Source organism: Sarcophilus harrisii, chromosome 4, assembly GCF_902635505.1.
Source record: "Sarcophilus harrisii chromosome 4, mSarHar1.11, whole genome shotgun sequence".
Taxonomy (NCBI): domain Eukaryota; kingdom Metazoa; phylum Chordata; class Mammalia; order Dasyuromorphia; family Dasyuridae; genus Sarcophilus; species Sarcophilus harrisii.
The window spans coordinates 166,598,153-166,610,407 of NC_045429.1; the positions used below are offsets into that span (position 1 = coordinate 166,598,153).

Below are 12,255 nucleotides of genomic sequence, written 5' to 3' on the forward strand. Positions count from 1 at the left end.
ATTAATGAACTACAAAGTCCAAATCCCTTGTTCCTCACATTGCTTTTAATTTCTTGTCATGCTTCTCAAAACACTGAGAACTCTATGGTTAATCTTCTCTTGATTAGAAGTGTTCTAATGTGTCTCTTACACTGAAATCTAATTCCCAGAGTTCTTGAACTCATGTTTATTTGCAGTATGAAGATTGCACATCCATTGAAATTCCTTTTGTCTGACTAGAAAGTTTGATTCCAGGATTAAATTAACCAGGAAATTCAGGCCTTTTAACTGGGAATCGAAGGATCAGGAACAATGTTATTCAAGAATTCATCTCTTAGACTAAATAAGTGAATAATTCTGTCCATGTTCCTCTCCAGGAAATCTTAATAGTCTTTCACTTCACTTATTTGGAATTGAGCTCAGTTTCTAGGTGGCAAAAGTAGACTCAATATTTCCGAGGTTGCAATAACTCCTGGCCTCAATGGATTCCTGATACATGGGCTGGGAGAATAGCTGCAAAGTTTCCCACAAAGCTTTTGAAAAACTCTGCACGTTATGAAGTAGTTGAAAAAAACTTTAAGTGGAGCTTTAAAATGACTAAGATTTCAAATGAGAAGCTAAGCATAAATAAAATTCTAAAAATCAGCTTACTTCTCAATTTTGTATATTAGACTGGCTTTCCTTATTATTAATATTACCTTTTCTTCCCTTTTTGTCAGCTGTTCAGAGAATTCCAGCTACTCACCAGAACCGACATTTATAAGAAAACACAACAGATTTTGGAGATGTATTCAGAAAACATACTGACCTCTTTTTCAGGGGTGGAAAATCCAGTGACTGCTCTGTTACATGAGAGAATGAAGCAGTTTACAGATGAAGACATTCTGAAATGTTAGTAAAAACAGCCTGGAAGAATATTAGTATCAGAGCATGCAGTACTAATCAGATACAATTAAATCAATCAGGTTAAATAGAGACACCCTTGTTTCTAATTCATTTCAATGAATTGGGGAGATGAAACTTTACCTACATAACTGTTGGCTCTTTGCCAAAAAAAAAAAAAAAAAGAAAGAAAGAAAAGAAAAGAAAAGAAAAGAAAAAAAGGAAGAAAAAGGAGTAGGAGGATTTAAGGAAAATAATACTCCAGAAGTTTGAATGCAGAATGTCTGTTTTTGTTTTCATCTGGCTTACAAACATGCTTGCTTTTGACAGATATGAAGATGACAGCCACCTGTTTACTTCTACCACATGTTTTTGGTGATGATCCCACCCTATTTATTGTTGTGAATGAGGAGGTATGTAAATGTGTCAACAAATATCAGTTATGCTAAAATATTGCTATATATTGAGGGTAATGTTTACTGACTATTGTCATTTTAAAGAAAAAAATTTTCATTTCATTCCATTTTCAAAATCAGTTTCTTAGATAGAAATAAGAGGGTCTTAAATAAGATTCTCAGCTGAAGCCTTGCTTAGGTCATTGTTATAATAGAGTCAAAAGCTCTTCAATTAAGAGTTGGAAAGGACCTTAGAGGCCATGGAATTCATCCCTCTTATTTTATAGATGAGGAACAGGAAGATTAAGTGAGCTGTCTATGGTTATACAGTTAGTATATGGGGGGAAATTTGAACCCAGCTCTAACTTGAAATGCAACGCCATATCCGCTACACAAAACTGTCTTTCCTGGCATAAAGTATGATCCCTCAAGGCATTATTTGTCTATTAAGATACTTCTTCCTTTTCCATCTGCATGAGGATTTTCTTCATATACTTAAACCAAAACAACATATAGTAGCAAATTTAATGCAGATGTAAATAAGAGAATCCAGCTGTCTTCTAAGCCAGACATTAAAGACATTTGGAAAACAACATGTAAAGTAATAACACTCTTTCCACTAATTTTTTGTTTTTAGAAATTTTTTTTCATAAAAATATTTGTTTTTATATACGGAAGTGTTAGTTTTTTAAATAATAAAGATTTTAAAATTTTACTACTTTTAATTTCTAAGACAGATGGATATAATAAATAGGTAGATATAATCTATATAAAGTAAAAACCCTTTGGAGCTCAATAATTTCTTTTAAATTAATTTAAAGATTCTGGAAGTTAAAAAGCTTGAGAATCATTGCTTTAAAATGAGACAAGTAATTAAAACTACTTTTCATCCCAGGGGATTTATTTTTGCCCAATTATTAAATTGGGGATTTATTTTTTCCCAATTTAATAATTCTGAACTTGTTTCTTAATCAAAATCCAGTTCAGATTGCAATTTGGTTTACTACTCTTACAAATTGATATATAATAATCACTTAATTTTTTTTTTAATTCCAGGTACAAGTACCGACACCAGTCTTAAAAGTTAAAAACCCTTTCAATATCAATGCTTGTGAATTTACTCTCTATCTTGAAAAAGAAAAACTGATCCAAGTGGATGACTGCACTATGGCCCTGGCAGCCCTCATAGCTGCGTTTCATGTGTTTGGTGTGCAATATCCCAGGAGATTGTATCACACCCTGAACTTTTTAGACACACTGATATTTGATATAAACAGTCCAAATTTTCCTTCTATTAGAGAAATGGGAAATAATGAACTTCAACATCCACTCATTTAATAACACCAAAATATTGTCTAAGGAATGCCTGTGAAACTATTTTTAAAAGAGATCGATTTGTTGTGTGGAGGGCAAGTGCCTAGAGTATTGTTAATTATGTATATTTATATTAGAAAGTGTTCATAATATTTGAGTTTTGTACCTCATTCATTTTTTTCTTAAAATTTAAATGATTAAAGTAATTTTTATGACATTGCATACTTTAATAGCTCTGAGATCTCACTGAGATGGGTCCAGATTACAAGCTATCTGAAAATGCCTTCTCATTTTATGTATTTCTTATTTGTATCTTTCTACAGGGAATCCACACATCTTTGTTTAGACTTTTCTTTCAGTGTATTACTGAATTATTTAGATTGTCTCATCTTTATTACTCCTTTATTATATGACAAACACACCTCAGCATGACAGAGGAAAGGGAGCTGGATTTAGAAATGGAGCACCTGAGTTTGAATCCTGGTTTTTTTTTTTTTTTTTTAACTTACTATCTGTGTGATCTTGGATAGCACTTAATTTGTCTGGGACTCATTTCCCTATTCTCAAAGAAATATTTATTATATTCAGGGTGAATTTTAACCAAGCCTTTTGCTGTTAGAATTATAAAAGGAACTCCAATGGCATTGTGATCTCAATGAGGTGGGTATTCTATCCAAAGATGGATTGCCATCGTCCACCTGTCATCCCACATGCCTGGTCATGTTGTACCATTCTTGTTTGTCCATACCTTCCTTTGGGTTCACTACAGAGGGTTTGTGCAATGGTCTTTCTTGAAGTTCTTGTGATATCATGAGGATTATTGACTACTTAAAAGTTAGTACCCTCATCACACGACCATCAATAGAAGAGGGACTGGATCTGTGATTTCACTTACATTAGGAGCTCTCAGGGTCTTTATCAATGACCACCATGTTTAGATTCACAAAGCCAATTATGTATGAGATGAGACTTAAAGTCTTCCTATTTCCAAAGCCTGCTCTCTCTTCTCTGACTGGTCCAGTCATCTCCACTGAAGCCATTTCTACCTTAAATACATTTTGTATCAAGATTTGCTTTTCTTTCTATTCCTTCACTCTACCTAAGTGGTCAAGTGAACTTATTTCATTGGAATCTGATTCCTATTTTAACAATAAATACACAAAAGATCCTGGGCTGAGCTGTTGCTATATGCAAAATTAATCATATAAATTTTATGTCTACATTATACATCATATCCTCATTTACTAGATTGTAAGCTCCCTGACAGCAGGCATTATGTTGTTTCATCTTAGTATCTCATTGCTTTGCATATATGAGATGTTTAATAAATGTATATTAAAATTGTATTGAGGTCCTCTGTGTGTTACTTAAATGATTTACTTGGATTTTAAACCATTTCCTAGAAATCTGACTGTCCCTGCTTCTCTTTTTTCACCCCTGTGTTATTTTTTAATTCTTAGGGAAGTGATAGCTCCTGCTTATCTGCCTGTTTCCTAACTCAGCATTCCATCACTCTATTAGACTTTTGATATTGAAATCTGTCCTTAATTCTGCTGACTGATTTCAACCCATTCTCGTATCTGGACATATGTTAGCAGTATGTTCCCTATGTAATCACTTTCTCATTTCTCTTCCAATCTCACTTTTACTTTGGCCATCAATTTCAGATTCTTTCCTAGGCCTACTCCAGACCTTACTCTACCCCCTCCCCTCAATCTCATTTGCTATTCCTGTACCAAAAAACTGATGTTGTTCAGAGTCCTAAGGCATTTGGAAACATGGTTCATTTCCTTTCCCCTCACATTCAATTTGCCTACTGCTTTTAAAGATATTCTAAGATTATACTTTTGGAATGGTGGGTGATAGGATAACATTCCAGAACTAATATATTTTCACTGTTTTCAAAGATGGAATTTCACCAAGGAAAGCCATATATGACTTTCTTCAACATTAGAAAAATTGCATTGTTAATTACTAGTTTGCAACTAAGAAAAAGATGCAAAACTGATTTTAAACCTGTTATAGACATTTGAAAGTATGACATAAATGTCACTTTTTGGATCATAGATCCCCTTTGGTAGTCTAGTGTAGCCCATGGGCCCTTTCTTAAAATAATGTTTTTAAATGTGTAAAATAAAATACATAAGGTTACAAAGGAAACCAATTTTATTGAAATAGTTATCAAAATATTAAAAACAAGTTTACAGTCTTATTCTAGATTTATGAAACTTTGGATTAGATTTTATCTACTAATTAAAAAATTCTTAGGTTGAAAAGAAGATGTATGAAAGTTTGGAGAAATGATAACTATTCAGGAACTCATTCATTAGAAAGGAGTGACAAATCTTGTGTCATTAGGACTGCTTAAAACTTGAGGAACCCTGAGTTCTCAAAGTCTACACCAACAGAGCACAAGCCTGGTCATTGATGGACCATTCTAAGTCTGGAGAGGCTTATCATTAGATTGACTGGTTATCATTAATCAACTTCCACTAGGGGTAATGAATTATTCAGTCATACCAATTCAAAAATCATCTACCAAACCACAGGCAAGCAGTAGTCTACATCAGTGTTGGGAGAGCTCATAGTAACAAAAATCACAGATCCTTGTAATATAAGTATACTTTTTTTTGACTAATTAAGAAAATCATCAATTCTTGCTAAAAAGGTCTTTGCTTAATAATTAAATCATTTCAGATGAAAGTATGAGTAACTGATTCTTGTTGAGGAGATAAATATTCTACAAATGAAGAGTTAATTCAAGGGTTCTTAATAAGATTTCTTGTGCCAAAGCCTGTTTTAGCAGGCTAGTGAAGCCTCTAAGTCCCTTTTCAGAATGATGTTTTTAACTGCATAAAATAAATTGCATAGTATTATAAAGAAAATGGATTTATTGAAATGAAGATGTAATTTTTCTTTTTCATCCAAGATCACTGACCCTTTGGAACTTATTTATGGACCACCACCCTGCAGCCCACCCTAATCCTACACTCAGGTTAAAATTTCTTGCCTTATTTGGTTATTCTAGGATACATATATAAACAATTTGCAATATATTATCATGATAGGCTACTCTATGCTTCTGACCAATATACTTTTTTATTGTTCTTCTGTGGCAATATCATGTTTTCCTTGTTTCATTCTCATCATGATCCTGCTCTTCCAGATTTTATGTCCCTAGATCTATATGACCAGTAATTTGAGTATATAAATTCTGACACTGCAAAAAACAAAATACTTCAGACATCTGTGCAATGAAATGAATGTGGTGTTTCCCTTCAAAGACATTCTTTTATCTTAATCCACTTTCCCCAGTTTACTTTGTTAACCAGAATGAAGACTTCCAGAGCAGATTCTTCATGTTGGAAGCCAGGGCTCCTTCATTCAAGGAGTCCTTCATTCTTTTGAGCTCGGTCCTAACCTTCCTATCCAAAGAGATGGAGATGGCCAAGAAGGCTGAGAGAAGCTGCAGTATATTAACAACTGAAAGCCACACCAAGTTATGGAAATGGCAGTCTGCTTTTGTGGCTGAGTTTTACTCATCTGGTTTGTCTCTGGTACTTGGGGCTTCCTAGTAACATTTCCTTTCTGAAAAGCTGTGTCAAAATGGATTCTGAAGGGGGTGAAGTTTCTGTTTCCTCTCCCCCTGCCTCCTTTCTTGAGACATCCCTGCTAAGGAGATGTATGGAATTAAATCACACATGCTAACTTGGTGAGTCAGATGAGAACAAAATACTAGTTAGAACAAATGAAATTTTGGAATAAAATGTTTTTGAAAGGTCTTTAAACTAGAGGAAAAAAGCCCCAATGTGGATAAATTTCTACTGCCTATGATTAGAGCAGAATGGCACATCAATAAGTCTAGGCAGTCTGAATGACAACTGGGAATAGTTTTAGATTTGTGACCCAGCCATCTACCTTCCATCTCCACAGCATGTTCCTGTTCTTCTGCTGTGACAACCTCTCTTAAAAAGCATACAAATGTGAAAAGGCGTCTCCAATTCAGATTTTATTTCATGTCAGAAGATATAACAAGTGTAATTTGAATGTACAAATTCTGAACAAAATGTTTTTTTTTTTTTAAAGTCATTAATGCAAATCCATGCAAGGAAATGAATGGGGTACTGCAGGCTAATTCATTGACCCTGTTTTACCTTGTATTATGGCAGATGAAAAGGGCTGCTAAGAGACCCCCTCAGAAGTCTTCAAAGGAAGTACTATGTTAACAGAGCTGGAGATATCAAAGAAATTCTACACCAGAAGATATGAGACCAACTAAGGAGAGAGGTAGAAGTTCCCCAGAGTTAGGACAGCATGCTACAAAGCTACTTTATATCTCAAACAAAAATGTACTCCGAACAATTTTTCATTCCAAGGAATTAGAAACTGCAGTGGAAAGCTGATGAAGCTCTTCATCCACTTCCTGCGAAGTGCATTCTCATAAAATAAAACATCACACCAGCTCTCAGTTTATAGGTAGTTGAGTATTCTCACTTAAAGTGCATCTGTTCTGTACCATTATATATTGAGTGCAATGTCTTAACACCGGGCAAAGGGTTTTGTAGAAAAAACAGTCCTTCCAAAAAGAAGGTCATTTTATACATATACCCAAATAACTACTTTGGAAATTCATCATCTTGATTCCTAAACATGTCTAATAGATGATTCCTTCATTGTTTCTCCCATATACCTTCCCTTTCTAGCAAAATCTATTAGTACTCTCTCTCTCTCTTTCTCTCTCTCTCCCCTCAGTTGACCCTGAAAGATGAATCCTCTTGACAAGGAGGACTGTTGAAATAAGGGAAAAATAGGTCTTTTTCAAAGGATGATATATCCCTCCTAAGCACTGGGACCTTCATCTCCTTTAAGCACCATGGTTGTATCAATGCCTCAGAGAAGAGCTTAAAAGTCTTACAAAAAAATTAAAGATCCTTTTAAGAACTGTCCCCATACTATATCTTCATTTATTCTCTGATAATAGTTGACTCCTACAAACCTCTGGGGTACTAAAGTGGAGTATTAGACTGATGCCAATCAAATACATTAAGTAAAGTTTTATTATTTTTTTTTTCAATTTCAGTCTTTTATATACTGGTCTTTTGGTAAATACAGTAAAGACGCTGGTGAAAAAGCAATTTGCTTAACATTTCATAAGTCGTGCAAAAGTAAAAACACTGATTTACTTAAAAAATTAATTTTTACAACTGTTCAGCCCCAATGAATTATTACAAGCAAGTAGGCAATTTCATGACTTGCAAAGTTATACTCAGCATAATGTTGCAATTCAAAATATGGCACAAAATTAACAATAGTTATAACAGTCCCAACTGGCTAAACTGGTAGCCAGATTTTGGCTAACTGAGTTTAAAGTTCATTTTATTTTGATTGTATAAAAAGGTTTCTGCAAATATTGAAAAAAGAAACAGTGTATGTGAAAGATAATTCAACGATGTTTACAAAATGCAGAAAGTTCATAATTCCCCCTCCCCCCATCTTACTATAGCATAAATAATCAACAATGGTGTTGGTTTTTTTTTTTTCTTTCTGAAGCCTCAAAAAGGTTTACAAAGGTAAATTTAGCTCAATGAATAGAACTAAAAGATGATAACTGTTACAGTACCTTAATAAAAATCCAAGCACTTCCATAATAATTCATGTAAATTGTCTCTCAATGAATATAAATAATCTGGCAGCACTGTTTTGACTTTTGAAGAATTCTCACTTAACAGCTACAACAGTCTTTGTGCTTTGAATAAGACATGAGCTTTAAAGCAGAAAAGGGATGAAATGTGGCTTTTGCTGTCCTCAAAGTTCATTATGTGAGTTCTTCTCTGCAGCTTTGAACATCAGGATGGAGTTGAAGATTTTTAAAGCTGGTCCCAGTTTAATGCTCATAATTTTAACAATGTCTGTTTGAGTCATAAGCAGAAATGCTTCTCCATCAATTTGCTAAAAGAAAATTTCAGAAAAAAATACCATCATTGTGAATTAACCTAACACTGCCATGCAGAAAATGTTAAGTCACAGAATCACAAAATTTTAGTGGTAAGAAACACAAAGGACACATACCTCAGAGACTATTCAGTTGAACCTAAACACATAAAAGAATACCCATACAGTATATTTGATAATTAGCTTTTTCTTAAAGTTACTATTATGGATCTACTATCTCCTGTAACAGTCTATTATATTTTAGTGAAGCTCTAAATTGCTTTTTTAAAAAGTTTTTTTTTTTTTTTTTTTTTTAATATGGAGCCAAAATGTCTCTTTGCAAACTCCACTCACTGCTTTTGGCTGTTACCTCTGGGACCAAACTGAACAAAGAACAAATTGAGAGCCTTTTCTATAATTGAAGGTAAGAATCATACACTTTGGATCCTTTTCCATAATCTAAATGTTCCCTGCTCCCCAATTTTTATCAGTATTCCTCTGGAGCCAGTGTTCTCAACCTAGAGTCTATGTACTTGGTTTTTGTTTTTTTTTAGAGGGTTGGATTTTTTTTTTTTGAAACTGCATTTTAATTGTAATTTTATATATTTCATTCATTTAACAATAGTATTCTGAGGAAGTTCATTTCTTACTTATACAACTTACTCTTGATAATAGATATGAGGTTCAAAACTACACTGGTACAATGGATGGAGGACTGGACTTGCAGTCAGGAAAACCCTGAGTTCAAATCCAGCTTCATATTTTCTCTTTGTATAATCCCAGACAAGTCATTTAATCTTTACTTTGCTTCAATTTCCACAGCTGTAAAATGGGAATAATAATAGCACCTACTTTCCAGGGATTTTGTAAGAATCAAATGAAGCAATATTTATAAAGGGCTTTTAGCACTATGTCTAGCATATAAAGTGAATTTAATAATATAATTAAATACTTCTAAAGTATAATTATTGTTATTACTAAATTGCTAATTTAATAATATTAAGTTGTTAAATACGTACTTAATAGATGTCTATTTCTATCTTGGGCATTAGTTTCTTCAAATGTAAAAACAAAATGATGGGGCTGGATGATTTCTAGGGTTTCTACCATCTCTAATCCCTATGGAACTGCAATTTTCAGATTTCTGAAAACAAAAGTATCTTTCTTTATGATTCGTGATATAAAAGCATCCCAAGTATATCCCACCTCATGTCACTGATTCTCAAAAACATGTCAGAAAAAACAATATTACAAGGAGAAAGTTGCAGTTAGATCACCTAAGTAGGATCCCTGGATGATGATATGGTTTGTGAGTTTAAACATTACAATTAGATTTAGATATAATGTATTAATAATGTTACTAAAAATGGGCATACTGTAATTGAAAAGCAGCAAAACATTCCATCCTCTTTTGAAAGAAGTAATTTCCAGGCTACTTTTATTTAGTGTTTTTCAAAAAGAGGATGGCAGCACTGGCTCTGGAAAAAAAGTATGACCTAGATTCATATTTCACTTTTATACCCATGGGATATTGGGCAAATCATTTAACCTCCCTGGCTCTCAGTTTCTATGTCTGTTAAAAAAAAGGGGGGGGGGGGGGGGGTAGAGCTGTACTAGATAGCCAGCCACTGAGGTTCCTTCAAGCTGTGACTTAATATCGCTGGTATGCATCACTTTATGCTGATCTTATATAGCTTGAAGCAACAAATCTGTGCATGGAGTGTATCTGAAAAGGGAACTCTTAACGCCACTTCTATTAATTGCTAATAAGAAAGCATGCTGCCATCATACCCTAAAAGGGCTGGTAAAATTACACATAGGTTTAGGAAATGAACTGATCTAAATTAAGGAGGGTATCTTGTATAGTTTCATTTCTGAGTGCTTACTAAGTTATTTCGTGAAATAAGAAATGCAGATTTATTAATACATTAATTGAACCAGGCCTAGAGTTCTTAGCAAGGATGCTTTAATAGAATACTATAATAGCATTAAAGAAACTGTCAATGAATACACAGAAATAAGCCCAAGAAATGAATACCAATGACTAATTTGGGTCACTGTAATCCCTACTCCCTTGCAGTACTACCAACAAGTTAATGCTTACCTATTGAGACCAAAGTCCCAGAGAGACTTAGGATGGAAAATTATAAATTATAAAGCTGCCCTCCAGGAAAGAAAAGGCATTGAGGGGGTGGAGGTTAAAAGTAGAAAAGGCAGAATGGCAAAAAAATTCAGTAGGCTGCTACTTAGAAGCCTCTATTAGAAGAACAAAAATAAAAACCTAAAGATCATGTACATTATGCATATTGAATAAAGACACTAAAAAATTGAGTATGAGAGCATCAAAGCAGGGCTCTAGTCTTATCTCTGTGACTAGCCCATTGAGTAATTCTGTATATGTCACCTAACCTTGATGGCACTTGGCTCCTTATCTATAAAATAAAAGAATTAGGCCCTCTAGACTAACTCTATGATCCCTTTCATTGATAAAATTCCATTAGAAATTAAAAATATCAATTACTGTATGGCTTAATTTTTTTAATTTTAAAGGCAATCACGGTTTATATTGCCACAACCTACTGTAACCATTAAATTTAACTAATGTTTCTCTTTGCAAAACTGCAGACCTAACATAAAAAAGGAAGTAAGAATCTTGTGAGTACTGGATTAAAAATAAAATCCTAAAAATTGTTTTTTCCCTTTGATGGCATTGACCTTTTTCTCTCTAATAAATTTTCTACATTTGTAACTCTGAAGGCTATTTTTACAGGTTTGAGTGATCCCTGGTGAAATCTTTAAATGCATAAATCCAGAGACAATCCAGCAATCTCCTTCTCTTAAATCAATAATAACATTGCTACCACAAGATCTAAGTCTTCTAGTGAGAGGGGGGTTGCTCCCTTGGCTATAACCATGAGTTCTTATAAGACCACTCAGGTCCCATTGAGTGATAATTTACTGAATTATAAGGCTGGAAGGGAGCACAAAGCCAGTTAATAACCTTTCTACTGCATTGGAAATGGTTGTACATAAAGAATTTCAGAGATATATGACTTTTTTTCTTTTTCAATCTTTAGAAGGTACTTTCCTAGCCTCTACTGATAATATTCTAAATCCATATCTTTTGGAAACAAAATTAATACAGTAGCTATTTACACCTGGAAACTACCAACTTTTCCTTATAAAGTTGACTTAGAAAGCATTTTCTAGGTTTTGCTAATAACTATCCTTTTGAATTTAGGACTTTGAACTGAACACATTATCTTCATATTGTTCACAGTAAATGTTTAATAATTGTTGAATTATAGCGAAATAAATTTATACTCTGAAGTACTAGAATATAACAACCTGAGGAGCTTCCAATATACTAAAGAGATAAGGCATGTATGCGAATAATTATAATACATATTAGATTATAATTGATTAATAGGAGAGTCAAAATAGAATCCTAGAGATCATAATAGAAAAGCTTGAGATACAAGGAAATAATGATCACTTTCAGATATGTGTAGGGGCAGTCAAGAAGCTAGCAGGGAAGAAGATATGAAGAGAATTAGAGAAACTATTATGGAGGAGGTAAAAACTGACTAAGAGGAAAATAATGATTCCAAAGGTAGAGAAATGTGAGTAATCACTTCTAGACATAAGAATGGTGTGCACAAATACAGAAAGACATGAAAGAGCTCTAAGTTGAGAATGACATGAATTTAGGATGCATAATAGACAGTAGTGTAAAATGTCTGGAAGGGTAGTA

At 33.6% G+C, this 12,255-nt stretch overlaps 2 protein-coding genes across 3 annotated transcripts in view; one reads left to right on the top strand and one right to left on the bottom strand.

Annotated features, from left to right (window-relative positions):
* Positions 1-4,027, top strand: part of SAMD3 (sterile alpha motif domain containing 3) — a 63,008-nt gene extending 58,981 nt beyond the window's left edge. Inside the window, exons 8-10 of the mRNA XM_031964283.1 lie at positions 699-870; positions 1,192-1,274; positions 2,313-4,027. Coding sequence (XP_031820143.1) covers positions 699-870; positions 1,192-1,274; positions 2,313-2,594 — 537 coding nt within the window. The 3' untranslated portion in view covers positions 2,595-4,027. The remainder of the gene's footprint in view (positions 1-698; positions 871-1,191; positions 1,275-2,312) is intronic.
* Positions 4,028-7,618: 3,591 nt separating this feature from the next.
* L3MBTL3 (L3MBTL histone methyl-lysine binding protein 3) overlaps positions 7,619-12,255 on the bottom strand; it is a 144,385-nt gene continuing 139,748 nt past the window's right edge. For both annotated transcript variants that reach the window (XM_031964281.1, XM_031964282.1), the window contains one exon: positions 7,619-8,519. In XM_031964281.1, the coding sequence (XP_031820141.1) occupies positions 8,376-8,519 (144 nt within the window). In that variant the 3' untranslated portion in view covers positions 7,619-8,375. The remainder of the gene's footprint in view (positions 8,520-12,255) is intronic.